The 22,294-nt window shown below is 37.0% G+C and overlaps 1 protein-coding gene across 1 annotated transcript in view; it reads right to left on the reverse strand.

Annotated features, from left to right (window-relative positions):
* GPR98 (G protein-coupled receptor 98) overlaps positions 1-22,294 on the reverse strand; it is a 272,920-nt gene that overhangs the window by 193,893 nt on the left and 56,733 nt on the right. The window contains 19 exon segments of the mRNA XM_009997834.1: positions 2,810-2,956; positions 3,910-4,114; positions 4,601-4,823; positions 5,027-5,170; positions 5,820-6,072; positions 6,513-6,620; positions 7,082-7,225; positions 7,308-7,474; positions 9,343-9,467; positions 10,158-10,333; positions 12,109-12,371; positions 12,786-12,927; positions 13,473-13,611; positions 14,233-14,311; positions 16,893-16,986; positions 17,539-17,699; positions 19,063-19,242; positions 20,285-20,384; positions 20,663-20,793. Of these exon segments, the coding sequence (XP_009996136.1) occupies positions 2,810-2,956; positions 3,910-4,114; positions 4,601-4,823; positions 5,027-5,170; positions 5,820-6,072; positions 6,513-6,620; positions 7,082-7,225; positions 7,308-7,474; positions 9,343-9,467; positions 10,158-10,333; positions 12,109-12,371; positions 12,786-12,927; positions 13,473-13,611; positions 14,233-14,311; positions 16,893-16,986; positions 17,539-17,699; positions 19,063-19,242; positions 20,285-20,384; positions 20,663-20,793 (2,981 nt within the window).

The raw sequence follows: 22,294 nt of genomic DNA on the forward strand, positions 1-22,294 counted from the left end.
TGACATGTGCAAGCCCTGGTCTTTGTGTGTCTGTGTCCTGTGTGTGTGTGATGAGTGTGGAATGAAATTATTATTTTTTCCCCAAATTGAGTCTGTTTTGCCCAGGGTCTTAAATTGGTGAAGATCCCTCCTTGTCCTTTGTCTCAACCCATGAGCTTTGTCCTCCTCATCCCAGTGTGTGTGTGTGGGGAGTTGAGTGAGTGGCCATGGGGCTGTTCCTTTGTTGCTGTGTTGGGCCCAAATCACCACAAACTCCTTATAAAAAGAGAGTCTCAATCTTCTTTGCAGCCACACTTGAAGTTCTGGAACATGGTGATGAGGTTTTTCCTCAGCCTTCTTTTCTCTAGGCTGTACAAACTCAGCTCTCCCAGCCTTTCCCCACACAACAGGCTGCCCAGTCCTTTGATATCTTTGTGGCCCCTTTCTGAGCCCTCTCCAGCCTGTCCACATCCTTTTGTACAGTGGGGACCAGAACAGAACAGAGTGTTCCAGGTGCAGCCTGACAGGTGCTGAGCAGAATGGGGTAAGGAGTTCTTTCCCTCTTCTGGTGATGCCCTTGTTGATGAAACCCAGAATTCCACTGGCTTTCTTTGCTGCTGCTGCAACACACTGCTCACTCGTCTTGAGCTTCTTGTACACCAGGACCTCCAGGTTCCTTTCCACAGAGCTGCCCCCCAGCATGGTAGGTCTCAGCTTGTGCTGCACTCCTGGGTTAAGCTTTGCCAGGTGCAAGACCTTACTCTTGTCCACGTTGAACTAAATAAGGTTCTTGCTAGCCCAGTCTAAACAGGTCTTTCTGGAGGGTGGCTCTCCCTTCTGGAGTGTCCAATTGTCCTCTCAACAAGATGCCATCTACAGGCTTCATCAGGGTGCACTTGATTCCAACATCCAGATCACTTATGAACATATTGCAACATGGGCCAACAAGGCTCATCAGCAGCCCAGAAAACCAGCTGTGTCCTGGGAATCAAAAGAAGTGTGGTTGGCAGTTCAGGGAGGTGGTTCCCCTCCTCTGTTCCACTCTCATGAGATCCCACCTAGAGTACTGTGTCCATTTCTGGAGCCCCCAACATAAGAAGGACATGGAGTTCATGGAGAACATCCAGAGAAGGGCCACAAAGATGATCTGAGGGCTGGAGCACCTTCATAACACTCTGCTAGGAAGACAGGTTGAGAGAGTTGGGGCTGTTCAGTGTGGAGAAGAGAAGGCTCTGGAGGGACCTCATAGTGGCCTTCCAGTACCTGAAGGGGCTACAGGAAAGCTGGGGGCTTGTAGCAATAGGACAAGGGGTTATGGTTTTAAACTGGAAGAGGGGAGATTTACATTAGACATTAGGAAGAAATTCTTCACTGTGAGGGTGGTGAGACCCTGGAACAGGTTGCCCAGAGAAGCTGTAGAAAGCTCACTCCTGGAAGTGTTTAAGGAGAGATGGACTTTAAGCAACATGTTCTAGTGGAAGATGTCCCTGCCAATGCAGGACTGGTTGGAACTAAATGATCTTAAGGTTCCTTCCAATCCAATTCTATCACTCTATGATTCTGTATTACAGCGCTGGGCCCAACACTGATCCCTGGGGGACCCCACTTGTGACAGGTTGCCAGGTGGAAAAAGCATTATTTACCACCACCTTCTGGCTGAGGCCTGTCAACCATAAATATCACACGGACCACTCGTCTAGACATCAACAGATCTGTTTCTCTAGGAGGAGGCTGTGGGGAATCATACTGCAAGCTGGAGAAATCCAGCTATGATGTCCACTACTTGTCCCCATCAACTAAGAGATGTCTAGTCAACAGTTTTGTTGATTTTCGTTCAGATAAAATTATTGAGAAATGCTGTGTCTATTTATATACTTTTTATTTTTAAATCCAAAGGGCTGTCCACTTGATTAAGTGTCTCTCGACAAGGAGCTGTAGCAAAGGCTACACCTGAGGCGAAGGATACACAACAATTTCCTGTAAACAACCTTAAACCTTCCCTTTACCTTTCTGTCTCTTCCTACATGAAGATGTATTCAGGGAAATTAAGTAGCATCCATCTGGAATGGTCATGGAGTACTTCAATAATTGCAGCATGATTGTTTTGGCACCCTTTATTTCTGACCTTTTTATTTGTGTCTAAATTGTTTGTCATATTTGAGACAGTTCGAAGTGTCAAGTTTACTTCCATAGTCTTTTGGCCCTTTCTCCCCACGACTGCCACTCGTGAACCTCAAAGCATGAAGAGCTTTGTGTCTTCAAGAGATGGCCACCAGGTGGAGGCCCTTGCCTTAAAGAATCTGTCATCTGTCGCTCCCAAGGCATGAAAAGAGCTCTGGCCAGCAGGAAACACGATTTTAACACGGTTGGAAATCCAAACAGACTCGGAAACAGAAAAGAAACCTGGGGTTTGTGGTATTCTCCTGGGCCACTGAAGGCCTCAGCTGTATCGACAAGGTCAGGAGAACAGGTTGGAAGCACTCCTGGGCAAAGCCTCTCAGATTCCCACCTATGCAAATGATTTGACACAGTAGCTGCATCTCACAGCAGGAAGAAAGGAAGATGGGAACAGGATACTACAGATACAGGTTTCTACTGCCTGGACAACATTGCAGTGTCTGGTTCTAGAAGAGCAAGAGTGATACTGTGGAATTATGTGCCAGGCAGAGGTGCAAATTCCCAAAACCACAGGAAAGGGCCAGGAAGCAGCAATTAGCAAACAAAATGGGGCAACCTAACATGCACTACCCCTCTTCCTCAGTGCATCTGCACATTTTATCTGAGACAACAGAGCCAGTGCTTCCCTAATATCACTGATGTTTTTACATACCATTCCTGAAGCTGGAAAGACATCACTTATGCTCCCATTAGCGATCCACTCCACCGTGACTCGTCCGTATGTTCCTATTAGACGTTCAAGATTCAAGGTGATTAAGCTGTCCTGTTCCATTTCTTCAACTTGCTTAAACAAAGAGCTCTGGAAAACATAAAGTAGCAGAACCATAACATTGTTTTCTTACCAATATAAGTCTATTTTGGGATCTGAGTATTCAACAAGTGACATTGAGCACCAATACATTAATCAACTATTTAGTAGCTAAATATATGCTCATTGATTAAATTTATGTCTTAATTTTCAGAGGTAATCAATGCTCCCATGTTTCATTGATGTAAGAATTTAAAATATCAGGCCTCTTTATCCCGAGGAAAAAAAAACAATGTTTTATGTTTGGGTTTGTAGTTGTGCGTTTGGGGTTTTTTTAGTTCAGTATTTTATGTCCAAATCCTATGAAGCAGGTGACAAACAAGTGGACATTCAAGAAAGACATATTTTTACTGCTGTAACTTTACTGTTATTCACACTCCCCACACAACTCCAGATGAATGTTTCATTTCAGTAATGCCTCTTCTGTGTCTTGTACCATCAGTATGCATTTACCACATCCCTGTCTAGGTAACTTCTGAAGTGTTTGCTTATTTAAGAATTAACCACTCCAAATAATACCTTCAGTCTGATTTATTTTTTTTTTCCCCCAAAGAAAATTTGTTCTTGCAAACCGATACAACCCAATTAGTATCTTTTTCAACCAGCAGCATCTCTATGATGATAGCATACACGCCATATGAAAACTGAATTTTTAGGCTGTTGCAAAACCAAGCTGATAAACTAATGTATTAATCTAATTGTAAGGGTATTATAAACGTCTCACAATAGGGACAGACAGTGGAACAGATTTCCTATCCCCTTATGTTCTGTAAAAACACATAGCAATGCTAAATGAATATTAAAAGAAATGTCTAACTCAGCTTGCCATAAAACCTTACAAAAAAAATTCCTGTCATATCCTTCAGTTTACTGTTTTAGCATGTCTGTTCAATTATTCAGAAAGTGTATATACATATTTTAATGATCTACCTTAAAAGTTTTACCTGAGCAAATGCAATGACTCCGTAGGCATTGTCATTGGAAGGAATGATTATGTTAACAAAGCCATTAACACCAATCTCTGCACCTCCCTTAGGGTTTTTCAGCCACACTTTGAAGCATTCTTCCTCCTCTGGAATGATGTCATCCAGGATATTGACTGCTATCACAGCTTCCATGTCCCCAGGCTCAAATATCAATTCACCTGAACTAGCATAAAAACACACACATCAAATAATTATAAAGTGAGGAAAGCTGATTAGTCAACTTTGAAAGCACTGCTGTAAATTCACCAAGAATTTTTGAAGCTGGAATCACTGCTTGTATTCCTGAGGAAGTAACTGAGGTTTAAAGGTGGTTGCTATTTTGTGAGTTTTGTTTTGTTTTAAATTATAATAAGTAATAGAGTAATTAAATGTTGGGGTTTTTTTGTATGAAAGCAATTTAATTTATCCTAAATAAAAGCTTGAAATAAATCAAGTCATAACTGCAAGTCCTGTATTGCCATGCTTTAAACCTTGTTATGAGGCTGTTTGGCTTCAGGTTATCTTAAACCTACCTGTGAAAAATTGTCCTTTGTGTCAATAAGCACACTACACACAGAAGTACATAAAGATCTCCACTGTAACAAAGACAGTATCACAGAAAAAGAAATGCAAGAGCTGTCAGAGAGTTACATAAAACAAAAAAACCTACCTAGGTATAAAATCTGACTGGTTGGAGATAGTGGTCAGCTCATAAATCTGGGAGTTGGACCCTACAGACAGAGCAATCAGGCTCTTGCTGGTGTTCAGAGATCTTGCAATAGTTGAGGTGATATGATCCACATATGGGGCTTCCAGCATTACAGAGAACTGGTTCTCTTCTGAGTTCCAAGAATACAGTGCAGTTTTGTCCTTACCAGAGAGCAGGATGTGAACTGAAATGATCAAGGAGGAGAAAAAAGAAATATGTGGTGATATATTTAAAAGTTGTCCTTATAATGCCAGAAACGCCCTTTGTAGCAAAACAATAATAGTAACTTTTAAAGTCTGATGAATAATATGAAAAAAATAAGCACATATTCTGCAATTCCAGCTTTATAAACTAGAATTAGAACAAATATTGTAGTTTAAGCCTTACCTAAACCTGAAGGAGGCATGAAAACATGGATGTTTCTTACAGCATAGACTGGAAGAGTCTGGAAGTGTCTAAAGGTAGATTGCCCTGTCTCCCAGATGAAGATTTCAGAAGAATTTCCAGATTCTACAAAGCAAAATGACAAAACTTAGATTATTTTGCAGCCTGCCAATTAATCACACACTGGTGGCCATTCAAAAGTCAGAGTTTAGCAGCTTTAAGTACAAAGTGAGACCAAATATCATATTTTCCTTTGTTATTCGGTGCATAGCTCCATCTTATGACAGCTTTCCATGGGATGATTAATCCATTGACCTAATTTAAGGACTTCTCGCTACACATTTACATATAAGAACACCATGATGGCCAGCAGATAACATCCAATTGCAAAGAAACCTATGGACTGCAAGATAAACTTCTCATTAGGCAGACGGATGTAGTCACAAAACAATGCCTGAAACATTACTCTTGTAAAAAAACCCAACACATGCACTTTGCTGACCAATGATCGTTGCATATCACAAAGCTCAGAAAGGTTTAGAAAGGGTGCAATCATCAGCTAGATGAATAGAGTTTTTATTTCCTATGGCTCTTGGGAAAGTATTTAATTAGTTTCATAAGTATCTGAGAACTAATTAAATGTGTTTATTTTCTGAGGGACAATACAGAGATTAATTTGATACAATGCTTATCACTGAATTGTCACTGCCCAGTAATGATTTAATTTCTACCTAAACACCTTCACCCCAGACTCCTTTGCTAAGCACATACTCAGTGTTTTTCTTCTGCTAAATACCTTTTGCAATAATTAAATAGATATCAGATCCAGAAGTCCAGGTCTCCATGTGTTTCACTTCTTTTGCTGGTAATTGGTGAAGATTCCTAAACTCATTATTCGACCACTGGTACAAGAGCATGTTCTGGCTGGTATCTGACAAAGAAACTAATAGGTACATAACACCTCCTCTAGGAAACAAGGCTATGTTCAGAGCTTTGTAAAGTGGAAGCTGATGATGCAGCACAAAAATATCTTTATTCCACTGGAAAACCTGTGGAAATATGAAATGTTTATTCATAATTAGCAGCAAAAGACAAGATATTAAGTGTCACAGAAGACTTAGATTGAAGTGAATTCCTTATTTCTTAGATGCTAAGGTAGAAGCACACTATGCAAGCAGCTGTGTCTGTTCTGCAAGTGATTATGTTTATGTTCAGAAGTTATTTCTGTTCTTATTGGTTTAACATGCTAGACTTGAAAACAGAAAAAACAGTAGTGCTAAAATCAAACCACATATAAATGACACGTTAATGTATCGCTACATTTAAACCAGTCTAGAATTCTAAGCCTTATAAACCCATAATAGAAATGTAAGTACATTTTAGAAATATATACTTTTTTTTTTTTTTTTTTAATTATCCCTTCATTTTTCAAACTCAGAACTAATCAAACTACCAACATCAAACTCAGGGAAGACCAGTATATTCTAACCTGGATGGAACTGACACCAGTTGTGTGACTCACGAAGATTAAATAGTCTTCTTCATCCACAGTAAAATGTTTCACATGTCTGGTATCCAAAATAGAGATAGTCTGTATCTGTGAGGGAAAGATGACAGAAGTGGTGTTTGGAAGTCCTTTCAGATGACAAATTTATACGTATATATGCAGGGGTTTTTTAAGTGCAGAATTACATAGAAATCTATATTTAAATTATACAAATTTTCACATAAGTAATTTTACAATTAAAAAAATATCTGAATGTATGTGAGGCTAATTTATAAATGTAAGATAATTTGTATTACATTTTTCCAGAAAATTTTTTATGGCTTCATTGCTCTACTGTTTCTATCCTCACTTCTCAGAGGTCATTTCTCTCACCCCCAAAAGATTAGTGCAAAACCACAGCAGACAACCAACTTGCATCACCAAAGTCATGCTCCGTGCTAGGGCCCCAAAAGCACAGAGAGCTTCTTTCTAAAACATGGCTTGACTGGAGGGCCTACTGAGGTTCTTTTCAACTCCATTATTTTATCATTTTATAAGTAAAACAGTTTTACCTTCAACAGTCTGTGCCCAGGCATGAATGCATACACACTACTGTTGGAAGCTCCCTGATCATCTCCTCCGTGGCTAATCACCAGGTAGGGAGAGACACCAATTTGGAAAGACACACAGCTCTTAGGATTCCAGATAATGAAATTCTGGGAGAAGGAGTAAAAATTAAACTTGAGACTTACATTCTTTAATAAAGAGCATGGCTGGCGTTTGCAAGAAAACATTTACCTCAACAGGAACAAAAATTCCTTTCCACTGGTAGACAGCAGAAAACGTAGCCGGAGGGGTACGTAACAGAACACCATACAGGATTTCTCCTGATGTAAAGAAACACCAGCTAGATGCTGACTCCTCCACAAAACTTTGCAAGACAGACAGGACACTGATACTACCCCCTGCAATACAGAAGAAGAAAATACATGAGGTCTTTTTCTATATAATTTTCATTATTTACTTGCCAAAAAACTGGAATCGGAAATGCTGAAGTTGTCTCTAAATAGTTGGTGTAAGTGTATGAAAATGCACACAAATGTTATAGTACTGAGGGTATATTGAGTGTTAAACAATAAATGTCTTATTCATTTATTACAATTGCATATGGAATATGCATAGTCAATTTGATTCTGATTCAGACTGATTCAGTTTGAAACTTAAGTACTGAGAAAATGAGCTAGACAGCAAGAAGCAAAAAAAGTGACAAGGAAACCACAAAATGTATGTGTTTGTCCTAGTCCTGCCCCTCATCACAGCATGCAGTCATGGCACTAAGATTCTTACACTGGCTTACAGAAAAAAAAGCACTGCATTGTCAGAACTAAACTCCAAGACCAATACTCCCAATTCCACACAGGGGTTAGAGAAGCTGCCGACTCAAAGAGGGTACTCATTCATGTTCAGTATCAGGCCTTTTTTGCCTTGTTATTTTCAATATGGATTAGTGAGCAGCTATATACATATCAGTACTGGAACAAAAAAATGCTTAGCATGGAAACGGGAACAAGTGAGCAAAGGTGGAAGAATGGTCTGTTCTGGTGAAGCCACACCTGGAATACTGTGTACAGTTCTGGTGCCCTCAGCACAAGAAGATATAGACATGTTGGAGAGGATCCAGAGAAGGGTCACCAAGATGATCAAAGGGCTAGAGCAGCTCTGCTCTGGAGACAGGCTGAGAGAGTTAGGGCTGTTCAGCCTAGAGAAGAGAAGGCTGCAGGGAGACCTTAGAGCACCTTCCAGTACTTGAAAGGGGCTCCAGGAAAGCTGGGGAGGGGCTTTTCATCAGAGAAGATAGTGATAGGACAAGGGGTAATGGCTTTAAACTGAGAGAAGGGAAATTTAGGTTAGATATTAGGAAGAAATTCTTCACCCTAAGGGTGGTGAGGAACTGGAATGGGTTGCCCAGGGAGATTGTTGATGCCCCATCCCTGGAGGTTTTTAAGGCCAGGCTGGATGAGGTTTTGTGCAACCTGGTCTAGTGGTTGGGTTCCCAGGTCATGGCAGGGAGATTGGAGCTTGGTGATCTTTAAGGTCCCTTCCAACCTTAATGATTCAATGATTCTATGGCTTCCTTCAGTGGCAGTTGCTAACCTGGACCAGATTAAAATGTTCATGAAATTACAGCCTGAGACATCCACAATGTCTCTCAGCAGGCAAATGATAGAAAATAGGTGGTGAGATTTTTTCAGACTAAGGCTTTGTCACATTCAAGTGAAGTGTGTCTCTTCTACTGTGTTAGAAAAATCCAAAGGTAAAAGTAGTAAAGAACAGATTTTATTAAACAAAAGTCTATTGTTGATAATGTTCATATATAAGCAGTGAGGAGAGAAATACAGATTATTGAAGCTCTGGCAGAAGTGGCTGGGGACAGGGGGGCTCTTAAGCAGCTTTGGTCTTTTATTGAATGGATTTTGACATACTCAGAAAAATAAGAATTAATGTGATCAAGTCTGAATAAAGTCAACGTACTGATGCCAAAGGCAGTGTCCGACAATGTCTCCCACTCAACACTCACAGACACGTTGAGACCATTACTCCGTGAAACCTTCAAATAAACTGTAGTGTTGGCTTCTTCCACTGTGAGGAAATTTGTCCTAAATGAGAGGATTGTGAAAATACAGAAAAAAACCACCATTATTTTTATAGTAAACATGTTAGATTCTTACACAACATGGGACTCTTAAGCAGCTTTGCTCTTTTATTGAATGGATTTTGACATACTCAGAAAAATAAGAATTAATGTGATCAAGTCTGAATAAAGTCAACGTACTGATGCCAAAGGCAGTGTCCGACAATGTCTCCCACTCAACACTCACAGACACGTTGAGACCATTACTCCGTGAAACCTTCAAATAAACTGTAGTGTTGGCTTCTTCCACTGTGAGGAAATTTGTCCTAAATGAGAGGATTGTGAAAATACAGAAAAAAACCACCATTATTTTTATAGTAAACATGTTAGATTCTTACACAACATTTCCAGTGGAGCACATGCAACAGAAACAAAATTTTAATAACTGGTTTTGCTATCCAAAAGTCTGATAATTTTATTAATTAAGGTTGTCCAATGTTTCTTACCACACAGCCTTGGCAAAATCATAGGAAATTCATCTTAAACCAGCCTGAAATGTGAAACACCAGCTCTGTAGAGATTAAGCTAAATTATTTTGAAAAATGTGCTTAATTTACTTCTGAAAAACAGTTGTAAGTGAAAGTACAATATACACAAGCTTAAGAAAAATAAAAAAAAAATAATTAAAATGTATGACTGCCTGTGCATTGATCGGAGGTTTGGAGCTCTTAACATGGATTGCTATTACTTGAATGTTTAGGGACTAATGAAGTACTGTTTTATGAAAAAATGCACAGAGAAATGGACATTTCTAATTATGAATAATCCTTTTTAAGTGTTTTTCTCTTGTTTGGTATAGCAGCAATAGTATTTGACAAACCGTGTGCTATTCAAAACTAAAAATGTTTTACAGTTTGATTGCTGAATGTCTTTAATCATCAGACCAAACATTGTAGAGAGATATCATCTTTATAGAATATGAAAAACCACCTTTAAACCAAATCCATGTTTAGTACCTATTTGTAGCTGGATGGATGCTGAAAAGCCCTAGTGGAGCCTGGTTCTGTAATACTGTAATCATGGTTTGCACTCTTGTGCCCAATCTAGCTCCTCCAGTTGGGTTGAACAGGGTGACAATAAAGTGCTCATCCATTTCTGGTTCTTCATCCAGTATTGCCGAAATATGGAGTGTCTGACAAGAAAACAACCACAGAAAACTGTTGAGACTGAACAGCTAATGATGGCACAACCCTATCAGACTATGCTACTGCCTCTGCTCTTTCACTGCTCTCTTTAGGATAGCAGAGCATGAGGACAGCAGCTCTTGAAACTGGACAGGACAGACGTGAGGCAAGGAGGGTTCAGGCTGAGGTTCTAAAGTCATCTGTCTGGTGACATCCATTAGTGTAAATCTAAGGCAATCATATCCACTTTCCCCCTCCCCCTCTTCTCCTGTTTTATCCTCTCACATTAAAACACTCTGGAATGTTATAATTTTTTATCCTTTTTTCAAACTTTGGTTCTCTGCTTTTCCACACATTCCTTGGTAATTCACAGTTCATGTAAAGCTACCTGGTAACACAGCTCAGTCAAGTTGGTTTTAATTTACTTTAGTTGGCAACTAAACTAGCTCAGGGCAACAGGATAATCCCACAACTGGTGCTGGGAAGAAAGAAGGAAAAAAAGGCAAGAATAGAAAGAGATATGAAATATGCCCTCTCTTCTTGATGCATCTTTCCCTCTGCTGCACCACTATGGATGAGAATAGGTTCCTCTCAAGGTAGCAGAGAATTATCTAAAAAGAGGTAGGTGTTTTCACCATCAGCTGGGGCTCACTGTCATCCTTGCCAATACCCAAACAGGCAAAAGTTACAAAGGTATACATAGCTTTGCTAGAGAAAAAAAACCCACAATGATGGATCTAGAACGAAACTTGAGTTTACAGCCTTTTAGATCCCTGTTTACTTCCATAATAAACCATATTTAGATACAGTTTTGAAAAGTGTTTGAATTCCCACAGATCTGCTAGACTGACCAGCACTGGGGTTCCAATTGCATTTGAGGTCTGGGAAATTAAAAACAGTGCTTCCAGAAAGGTTTGTCTCAGATTCGATCTCAGCAGCCACAACATAGTAACTTGTTACTGACCCTAGCTTCACTGACAAAATAAAATACAATAAAGTAATCAAACTACCATTACAATTCAGAAATGTCAGGATTTCACAAATCTAAGGTAGCTCACTTTCTAGGAGACTTTCTTGTGGGGACAGTACAGAGACTGTGAGCTTAATAATCCCAGAATACTCAGTCATTCTCTATTCCTAAAACCCTGAGAACTGTACATTTTTCCCAATGAGGACAGTCAAACATTAGAATAGTCTCCCAAGGGAAGTGGTGGATTCCCCCACATTGGACAGCTGTAAGTCTCAACTTGAGAGGATGCTGAGCCACTTGATATAATCTATAGTAGTACCTAGAAAGGCTGGACCACATGATCCTTGATGTCCCTTTCAACCTGGCATTCGATGATTCTATGATTCTATTATTAAACTTTTTGCATTTGATGCAACATTCCCAGTTCAGTTCAGACCAGCTGAAATATCACATTACAGAATAGAAATTTTACTTCAACCTTAACTATTTACACTTGTAAATTATCGCCTTATTACCACTGTTTTTTTTTTTTTCAGCTACATGCTGAAACTTTCTTATGCATACATGAACATTATATACCCATGATACTGCTTTTAATTTATCTCAACTGTTGCGAAGAGACAAATATCTACAGAAGAGCACTTTTAACTTTTATGGACTCCCACACCCATAACTCAATCTGCTATGAGAATGAAGGAAAACATAAGAAAGAAAGAAATATAAGAAAACAAACCAGACATTTCTGAATTTTTTCCAACAATTAAAAAAAAAATAAATCTTTGCTCACTTCTTTGTTAATAACATTTGTATTACCTTCAATCTGACTCCCTCTTCCAGCACAATATATCCTTGAGAAGGGGTCAAATCCACTGATGGCTCTGAAGAGTTAATTTCACTTACAAGATACTGAACAGTCACGGTGCCAAAAATCCCCTGAGGAGGTTCTCTAATAATATTTAATACTGCAACACTTTCCATCAAATGGAGAGCTGTTTGCTCCCTTAGGAAGAAGTGATCGCTGTTATTGAATGACAAAACTCCATGGCCATCATCATTGGCAAGTATAGTAATTGTGGCTTTTGAGAAATAAATAATGGAAATATTCTTTAATAAACACAGTAAAATATGATTCCACATATATAAAAATAAAGTACATGTAAATCCATTCTTCCTTTAGTGTAAACTTAATGCCTTTATGTCCATTAAGAGAATATTTAATTGTCTCACTTTATCTAGAAAGATTTCTAGTCAGGAATAATCTAGGTATGCTCAATAAAAAGCTTGCTTTTGCACTCTTTCATTCCTTTTTTTACATAATACCTTGCTAGTTGCATAGACTTCAAAGGGATATTGATGAACTTTCCAAAGGAATACAAACACCTAGATTAGCAGGGCAGTGATGTTTTCTAAAATATGATTATTCAGAAGAATGAAACTACAGTGACTACCACACAATTCCAAAGAATAAGAAAACCAAAGCCAAGATTTACCTGTTGTGTTCTCCCCTAATTCCAGCCCCAGAGAGGGGTTTGTTAAAATTAACTGGAACTTCTCATCACCTTCAGGGATATCATCATCAAAAATCGTAACAACAACAGATTTACTCTTTTCTCCATCAGCAAAAAAGAGAGTCTATCATTGAAACACAGAAAGCATGGAATGAAGCATGAAGCATGAAGCACAGAAAGCTGTTAAAATGCACAGGATTTTTCAGCTAAGGTAAACAGACTTGTCTTAATTAGGAAGGAAGAGGAGGCAAGAAGAGCTGTAATCTCTATGTCGTTTATAAGTTGATTGAAACAGAAGTAAAAAGGTCCAGTACATTTCAGAAAGAGGACAAGCCAGAGCAATTTACTTTGAAACTTCTGTTGTAAAAAATGTGAAACATTTTTTATGTGAAATCCTACATTCTCTTGTCTTTGTATTTGAGATTTGAGATGTAATTGAAATTGTATTTGAGATGAATGTTTGAAAATTTACAATATATCTTATATTGAAATATACTTCAGTAAAATAAGATGATTAATTTTATCTCATTCTATTCAGATGACCAGAGCAATTGTAACAAGTCGAAAAATCTATCTGCTCTGCTTATCATTCTACAGAATAAACAATAAGTTGTCCTTTTGAGGAAGCTGAAGGAATGAAAAGTACTAGATTTAGAATTTACTTCTTACCCTTGAGGTCACATTAAAATCCAAACCCAGCTGTGCCTCCAAATTTTGGGCATAAAAAAACACAGACACGTCACCGTATGATCCTCTGTTTCTGTATGCCACTATTGTCAGATTCCCATGAGATTCATTGACTTCAAACCTAACATAAAAAGCAAGAAAAATTCTCAGTGCTCACTGAGCATGTTCTTTTAAACAAGGTGGTAGTTAGCTGTTACATTTCCAGTTCAAATCTGCTTTGTAAGGAATAGGCATCTTTACAGTGTCAATATCATTACAATTGTGTAAAACAACCTTTTAACCTTTGTTTCTGATCTAAATGGAATTAAGCTATAGGATGTTGTGGTGGTTATTTTCCTGCTTCCTACTGGCAGATTAAGCCTTTCTGTGTTCATGGATGCCTTCTTCCTAGCTGCTGGAAATCAGTCAGAAAAAAAGGTCTGGGAGATGCCAATGTGCAAGCTTACATGGATGCAGTGGCTGGAACACTTGATGAAGGCTGGAGGAGTGACAACATAAAAGGGCAGCAGTGAAAGCAGATACCCAGTAGCAAAATATTTTGAGTAGTCATACTGTAAATGTTGGTTTCCAGTGTGTGAATTACCCTACATTTTGCATCTGTACTGACTGGAGTGATGCTTTGCCTTCCCAAAGATCTGGTCCTATTTTTAAGAGGAGTTTTACTGTTAACTGACATGAAAATAATTGGACAACTCCAATCACTAACTGACACAGTGAGTTTTTTCAAGGAGGCAGGACTTACTTGGTACTTTCCCATTCAATTACTCCACTTATTCCATCATTAGCATCAATAATAATTTGAGAAGCTAAACCTTCCACATCTAAAATAGAAAAAAAAGAAGGATAAAAATGAAAGAACAGTGAAGTCAATTTTCATGACTTTGAAGAACAACTGAAACATTTACTAAATTTATAATAATTTTGTAGAAGAAATACATAATTTTCTCTTTCCAAAATGCTGAGGAGAAAAATGGTAGAGGGCAAGATAATTGCAAAGCCTCAAATAAAATCTGTCCTTACTTCTTTACTATTAGAACTGCAAAAGTGTGGCTTCAATTACCACTGTTACATTTAATAGTGCATACAAAAAAGACTAAGAAGAAAAATTTAGAAAGCAAAACACAGCACAGAAAAAGCAAGACCTGTCATAGGATCTTAATTTATATTCATTGTGAGTGTTTATTATGGTGGCATTCAACATTCTGCATTCTGAAAATGGGAGTGAAAATTAGTAATAAAGAATAATAAATGATCCAGTATTGAATACCCTATTCAAGTTTCAGTGCCTGATCATAAACCTTACTGGCATACACCGAAGATTCTGCTACAAACGCAGAATTACTGATTTCTTTGTAGGCTGTTTATGCACTTTAAAATTCTACTGCTAGCTAAAGACCTATATATCTTCAAAATAACTCTGGAAGATTATTTTTATGTTATACCGACTAACAGAAATGCCCACCAGTTTCAGGGACCAGAACATGACAGTTGGAACTTGATTCTTCTATGAAACTAGTCACTTAATTTGTTCAGACAACAGTACCACATGACTACCTTAATTTACTTCAAATTGCTTTTAATAAGACTTAGAAATAAATCTAAAAAAGCATGACAATTTCTACAATCAAACTGAATCCACTGAATCTGTAGTAAATGTGCTTTATTTAAATCCATAGGAAAGACTTCTATCAATTCAGATAAAACTGAATAAAAGTAAAAGGTAATTGCCATAGATCTAAACCTGTCACTATGAGATAGAGAATATCAGCAGTCTCTGCAAAACCTTTACACAAAATCCAGCAGTTACAGACCTTTCAGCTTCACTCCTAACCTGCATTTTCTCCCATCATGTTGTAGTCAGACCAGTTCACCCAGGATCTGTAATCTGCTTTCAACATCAGACCTCTTATTTAATGTCTTATACCCAACCCTTCCCTTGATGCCCCCCTGCTCTCTTCCCCAGCCTAGTTCTTTCTTCTAGCCATTAAATGTATTTCTTTTTCTTTTATCACTCTCAGCTGTTGATAATTTTCTCTTCTTTCTTTTCATTCCTTGCACTGTTGCATTTGAGTCAGGCTCCGTCATGCAGAAAATAACAGAAGTGTCTTTATGCAGTTACTGCTCCTTATCAGTGAAGCCTCAGATCAGAAATAGAGGTCACTTAAGCTCATTGTGTTTAATACTATATCACAGACATGCCAGATTTACTCCACATACTGCATGCACATGGCCATGACAGCAACAGCACATGCAGTATGTACCAGATGTGTAGGATTGACTGCACAAACCTCTATCACCTGCAGAACATCCATCTCTTTTGATATTGGACACCTCCTAGAAATACTTCAAATACCTTGTACAGGGCATGGGATAGTGAAAAATCCTTAAACAGATGCACTACAAAAGAGTTAACCTGTCACTCATAAAAAAACAAAATATACCAAGAGGAAAAACAAGATCAGAAAGTACTCTGATGACAGAATATGTAGTGACATAATGAGAATAAAGTTCATGTCTCATGGTTTAAAACTATGATCTGCTCACCCTAAGCACATCAAACCCAATGCAGGTATCACAGCAGGGTTGAATGGTCAGGATTCAAGGAGACTGCCAACCCCTGACAACAGATGTTGGGACTGCACAGCACTCTGCACAGCCTGGTTCAGAAGAATCCTTTGCACATGTATGTTCCTCTTCTAATGTTTTAGACTCAACTAATTACAGCCCAGTCTCTACAAATCAGCAATGAGTCTTGCAAGTTACCTTTCAATCTGTAACGAATTAATTCAGTCACTTCTATAGGCATGCAAAGAAAAGGGAAAAGAATCAAGGAAGATGTTAGAAATACTCAATACATCTAGTCCTCAGTACCACAGAATAATCCAACTGCCCATAAAGGTAATGGCAGCTATGCTACTGAATTCAAAAGCAGAATAAGGAGCTAAGTAAGTGATAAATGAAGTTTACTGGAAGAGCAGGAAAACCATAGGACGTGACTCTGAAAACTAAATATGAAAAAGAGTAATAAAAATATTTTTAAAACAGTGAACAAAGCAACTAGATAAAGTAATTTCTTTACATTTTTGTTTCTATTATGTACTCTGCAAATAGAAATCAGATTAAGACTTGCCAATAAAACTTTTCAGATAATTGTACTCTGCGGCTGCTAATTACTAACTCTTCTATGACAATTCCCTTGTAATTTTTAAAAAAGCTTAACAAAAGTAAGAAGCAAGTGTAATAAGGAGTATGTTTCATATTCTACAGTGTTTCTTTCAGAATGCCCTGTCTCACATTAGCATAATTAGCAAGTGGAATAATGATAATATGCTGGAGTAATATAATCTGCACATGATTCATATAGAAGGAAAACCAGAGATAATTCTGTATAAGTTGTTTTACCCAGCCTAGGTGGGGATGCAGCTGAATGGTTCATGATGAGTTCCACTGAAGTTAAATTAACCAAGAAGAATTCTTGCACCTCTGGTACATCATCCTGCAAAATATATATTCAGTACATCCTATTTAAATTTTCCTTTAAGAAACTGTCACAGAAGTCAAAAAAAAGTAACAGACTAGGAGTCTCCAATATTATAGTAACACTAGAATTTATTTATTTTTAATTTTCCTGCAAGACTTTGATTTGGTATAAAACTGATTATCTTTAATGAATTATGAAGTAAGACACTACATTTAATGCATAAGGCTCTCTGGCGACACTAAACTATTCTTGTGAGTAAATTTCTGCCCAATTTTAAAGGCATAAATCTCAACCACTGAGAAAGTAAGAGCATGTAGCAAGAAATTAATTACCACTGTTCTGAATATCAGATAGTAAAATCTTAATGAGACAGCTAAATTTCATTCATGCATAGATAGAGGTGCTTTCTGTTATTTTTTTTCCTTCTGTGATTTTAACATTGAGTTAAAAAAACATATTTTCAAATGACAGCTTCAAGTAATACATAGGTTGCAAGTTTTAGATTCCAAAATATTCCTCCTCTGATGTCATACAGGTCAGTATACAACAAAAGGGTTTAGAGCTTACCTCCAGAATAGTAACATTTATGGCAGCTGATGTTTCTCCTTCTTCCAAAATCAGTGAACCAGAGACAGCAACAAAATCAGCTCCTGGTTCAGCCAAGGTCTCTTCTGTCTGATTACTTACAGTGAGCCCTGGAACTGTGGCATATGTAATATTGATAGCACCTGTTAAATTTGTGACCAAAAAAAAAAAAAAAAATTATTTTTTTTTTTCCAAGTTTTTGCATAATACTAGCTGATATAGACAAGGAAAAAAAGGTCAATTGCTCACACAAAAATGAAAAGTTTTTAACTAGAAACAGAAGGATTGAAAGATTAATCTAGAGTCAATGGACTTTTCTTATCATTTCAATGTCCTTTCAGTCCAGCCTGTGGTGATTTGTCTACACATCACAGGACTCAAAAAGCATTAGGAACAAATGTATTCAGATATCTGAGGTGCTGTGGACCAAAAATATTACACTGCTGAAGTACTACCTGGAACATTTTATCTATTATTCACATCAGGTTTGGTGCCAAAGGAAGTGGAATGTTTCAGGAATGACATCTAAGAAAGGGTTGAGAGTGCTAGTAAATACAGCTTAATAAATCTACTCTCCTTCCAAGGCAGATCAACAGTGACTTGACTGAAAAATAAAAACTAGGGGTCACACTGATAAATGTCACCAAGGGAAAAAGTGAGACAATTCTTTTTATCATAAAGCTATGTCTCACTAACCCACCAGTTTAAAATTTAAAGGGATTGATCCTGGAGATAAAATGACAGACGAAATTCAAAGCTAGTCTGTATGAAATAAAATATAAGGTATAAAATAATCTTAGTTTTAATAAATAATGATGGACAGTCACTTCAAAACAGATCTAGCAGAGGAAACTAAGAGCAATTATCACTGTGGTTTTAATATAGTCTACAAAGGTAGAGAGGGAATGATTACTATCTCATAATATAAATTGAAATTATCAGAAAACAAACAGAACATATTTTTGCTTACAGGAAATTACTGAATTTGGGAATTAAGTATGACTTAATTTTATGGATGTTAAAATGAAAATTGTTTTTAAAAGGAGTAAGAAATTCTAAGAAGAGACATAAACTGGTATCAGTGGTCTGAATGCAATTTTTCCCATGGGACATTCCTAACCTGCCAAGTTCTGGAAGAGGATGAAAGAGGAAAGAGGAAGACAGTGGAAGTCTGTGGAAATGATCATTCCAAACAAGCCTCTTTTCTAGTATGTTTTTTATTTCTTCTGCAAAGGCTAACAGTGTGAGATACGTGCATGAAGTTAGTAACCCTAATAGCCAACTAGTTACATTCAGCTCCTGGATCCATTGTTGTGGAAATTAGTGCTATGGTTCCAGTTTTAAAAAAACCCAGCTTCTAAGCCTGCAGTGAGAAGTGTAGAAGTTCTCAAAATACCAACTGCATCCAAGATTTTTCAAAATTTCTGGCCTCTCTGTTATGGCTTTCATTTACCCAATGATTACCAAAGCTGAACTTAATTTTTTTCTTGGGGTTATTATACAAACCAAGAGATCCAAATTCTCTGCTGACAAAAAGCTGAACTGTTTTGTTTTCCTCTGGAGTTAAAACAACTCTGGAAGGGGAAGCAAAATTCAAGACTCCATGTGGTTCATCACTAGCTTCTACTGTCAGAACAGCTTCATACCCTTGACTATCCAAAACAGCAGCCCCTGAAGGAGAAACTCCTGCAAAAGAGTTAATGGAATACAGAGAATTACGTGTTGTGCGTCTTGCTTTTGTTCTACATTACTGCTATTGTTGTATCCAAATGACAGTCAGTAACAGTGTAAAATAAATAAAACCAAATGTATGATGTGTTCATTGAACTTTATGGATGGTGTGGAATGTATATATGTATTTATGTGCTATAACAAACACAACAGAAATTTTATGAACAATAAATATGGAGTCACAAGAAACTTATTAAGAAATGAGAAAAGGTAAGGGACCAGTGCCAACTATCAACTTCCCTAAACTTCCCTGATTTTAAAAGGAAAGTGAAAACTTTCCCAGGAATTAAATCCAAAAATTAAAATTATATTAAACTTCATAATCATTCCATTAAGAAATCATTCACTTTTCCAAATGTTGCCTTGATGGATAATTGTTCCCATGTTCAATTTATGCTTGTCCTGATGGATTACAATAGTCAACAAATGATTCTGGCAAGTTGGTAAGGCACTTAGCAGCAACACAATCCAAGTAAGTTTGGTATTTAGACATTGAGTTCAGTTTGACAAAGGGTATTTCAGAAAGGATGCAATTTCATGCTTCTTTTGTCATTATAATTTGAATGGCAATAATTAAATATTCTGGCCTCTTTGAATTGACAGACTGACTGAAATGTCAGCTTGTGGCATGACAAGATTGCTTCAAAACATAAAAATACCCAGTTATTTCATAGCAACTGTATCCACAGCATGTTAGTGAGCTCAAGTTTGTATTGTTAAAGGAACGCAAATAACAACCAAGTCTAACAGGCAGAGTTAAATCAGGTTCAAAACCAATTCAGGAAAAAGCAAAGACAATGTGGGATTCATATACATAGATGTGCACATATAACCACAAGGACAAGTCATGTTTCAATAGATTGTGAGTTAATTTTGTCTAGTTTGCACCAGTTGCAGTGTGCTTAGTCCTACACTTCCAAAAAGGATTAATTCATATGAAAATATTACAACACTAAATGGAAGTTTTAAGATATGGCAGGCTATAGTTCTGTATTACCTTCTGTTTTGATGTTGTATAGGATGATCTGGTATTCTTCTTTTTCTTCAGGAATATGGTCGTCCAGCAAGTGAACATACAGTGTTGTATTCAATGTCTCCTATTTATTTTATTGATAAATTAATTTGTCATTATTATGTCAAGTATCAGTGATACCACTGCACCATATGCATTTTGAACAAAACCTTTAAGAAATCTAAAGTTAAAACAACAAAAACTATAAAACCCCTCTAGTTTGGAACTCCAGGAGTAAAGGAGCAAGAAAATAAAAAGATCAACAGACAAAGACTGCTATAAAAGCCAACTCAGCTCAGTTTTGTCAGCTCATTTCTAATTACAATATTCTCCTGTAGCCATTAGCTTTGCTTGTGGACTTACCTGAGGAAAAAAGAGTATTCCAGAATACTGTTCAAAATTTTGTTTTACATTATGCCCAACTATCTTCCATTCAACAGTAACATTTCCTAATCCTGGGGCAGTTCTCACAATATGGAATTGCAGTTGTTCCCCTAGGAATGAAGGATAAGACACAATATTGTGGAGTTCCCTCTCCTACATATAAGTTATAAAAATGAGAAGAAAAAACATGCAACACACTCAACACAGTTTTTCTGAAAGACAAATATTTTACTAGTGAGCTTTACAGTAGTGATACAACATGTTTCTTTTTAATCCTGAAACATAAAACCCAAACCTAATATCTTCCTTCCCAGGTTTTTCTAGTTTGAGGTCAGTTTTGGAAAGAAGTATCAAAATATGAAGAAACCTGGTACAGATGGATACTTAGAATGTAAATGCCCATCAGAACATGCAGAAAGAGAAGAGCAATACCTGTCTGTGAACTACACAAAACAGTAAATGGTGTATCAGCCAGCTATAACACAAATAATAGCTAACTGGCAAGGAATACACAGTTCTCCTAGTGTTTGCAGTGACTTGTGACATTACATAGTGCACACACAGAAAGATCATAATTACCTGTAAGTTTCATTTATGTGAGTTTGAACTTAAAAGCATCATCAGAGTTAGAAATTAAAACATCCAGGAAATGCAAATATTTAATAATTTCTATTTGTCAAAGTATTTACAAAGAAAACAAAAAATATTCAATAATTTATATTTAAAAATTATTACAATTTTTGGGATAATCAGTATCCATCGGCAAAGTGCATCTATAAGAAGCTATTACAATGTTTTTCACATGTATAATATTTAACCCAAATGGCAACCCTACTATTTGAAAATTTTGCATCTCACTGCAAACAAATAAATATTTAACAGAAAAGTGGTTACTTTAGTACCATTGCAGAACGAACAATTTAGACAAAGCTTATTTTAAGAAAGCATTGTGCAATATTGTATTTTCACTGAAGACTGGGACAAAATGCTTTGTGAGGCACAAGCCTATTACACTGTAATCCAAACATCAAGAAGAAACTTGTAGTACAATTCATCACAATTACTGACCCTCATTAGTTAATTACTGACCTATTTTTCTTGTTCAGCTTTACCAAAATCTTTGGTATGTCTATCCAGAAAGAAATAATACTCCAATTTTACTATTTTGTTTGAAGATTTTTAATATTTAACTATGCTAACCATATATTTTAAATTTCCTCATTTATCAAGGAGAAGAACAGGGCCTTAGCTATCCTCCTCTTCTTCCTTATTTCAAGCTACTGCAATGCATTTTCCTTTACCACAGCCATAGCCACACAACTGTTGCATGCTTCTGCCTGTACCGAAGTGCTAACTTTGCCCTCAGCAAGGTGAGAAATAATATTCACAGCTTGAAAAGAGTACAGATTTTTTTTTTAGAGAAATTGTTCAATAAAATAACAAATATAAAATAGAATAATATTTGGATTTATGTCTGATAAATTTTGTTCTCTGAACAAAATACCAACAATTAAATAATTTAAAGACCTTCACTCATCCTTTGTGTTTTGTTGTGTTGTGTTTTGGATTGTTTTGGTTTTGTTTTGTTTTGTAAAAGGGAATTTGTCTGGT

Source organism: Chaetura pelagica, unplaced genomic scaffold (assembly GCF_000747805.2).
Source record: "Chaetura pelagica isolate M959 unplaced genomic scaffold, ChaPel_1.0 scaffold84, whole genome shotgun sequence".
Classification (NCBI taxonomy): Eukaryota; Metazoa; Chordata; class Aves; order Apodiformes; family Apodidae; genus Chaetura; species Chaetura pelagica.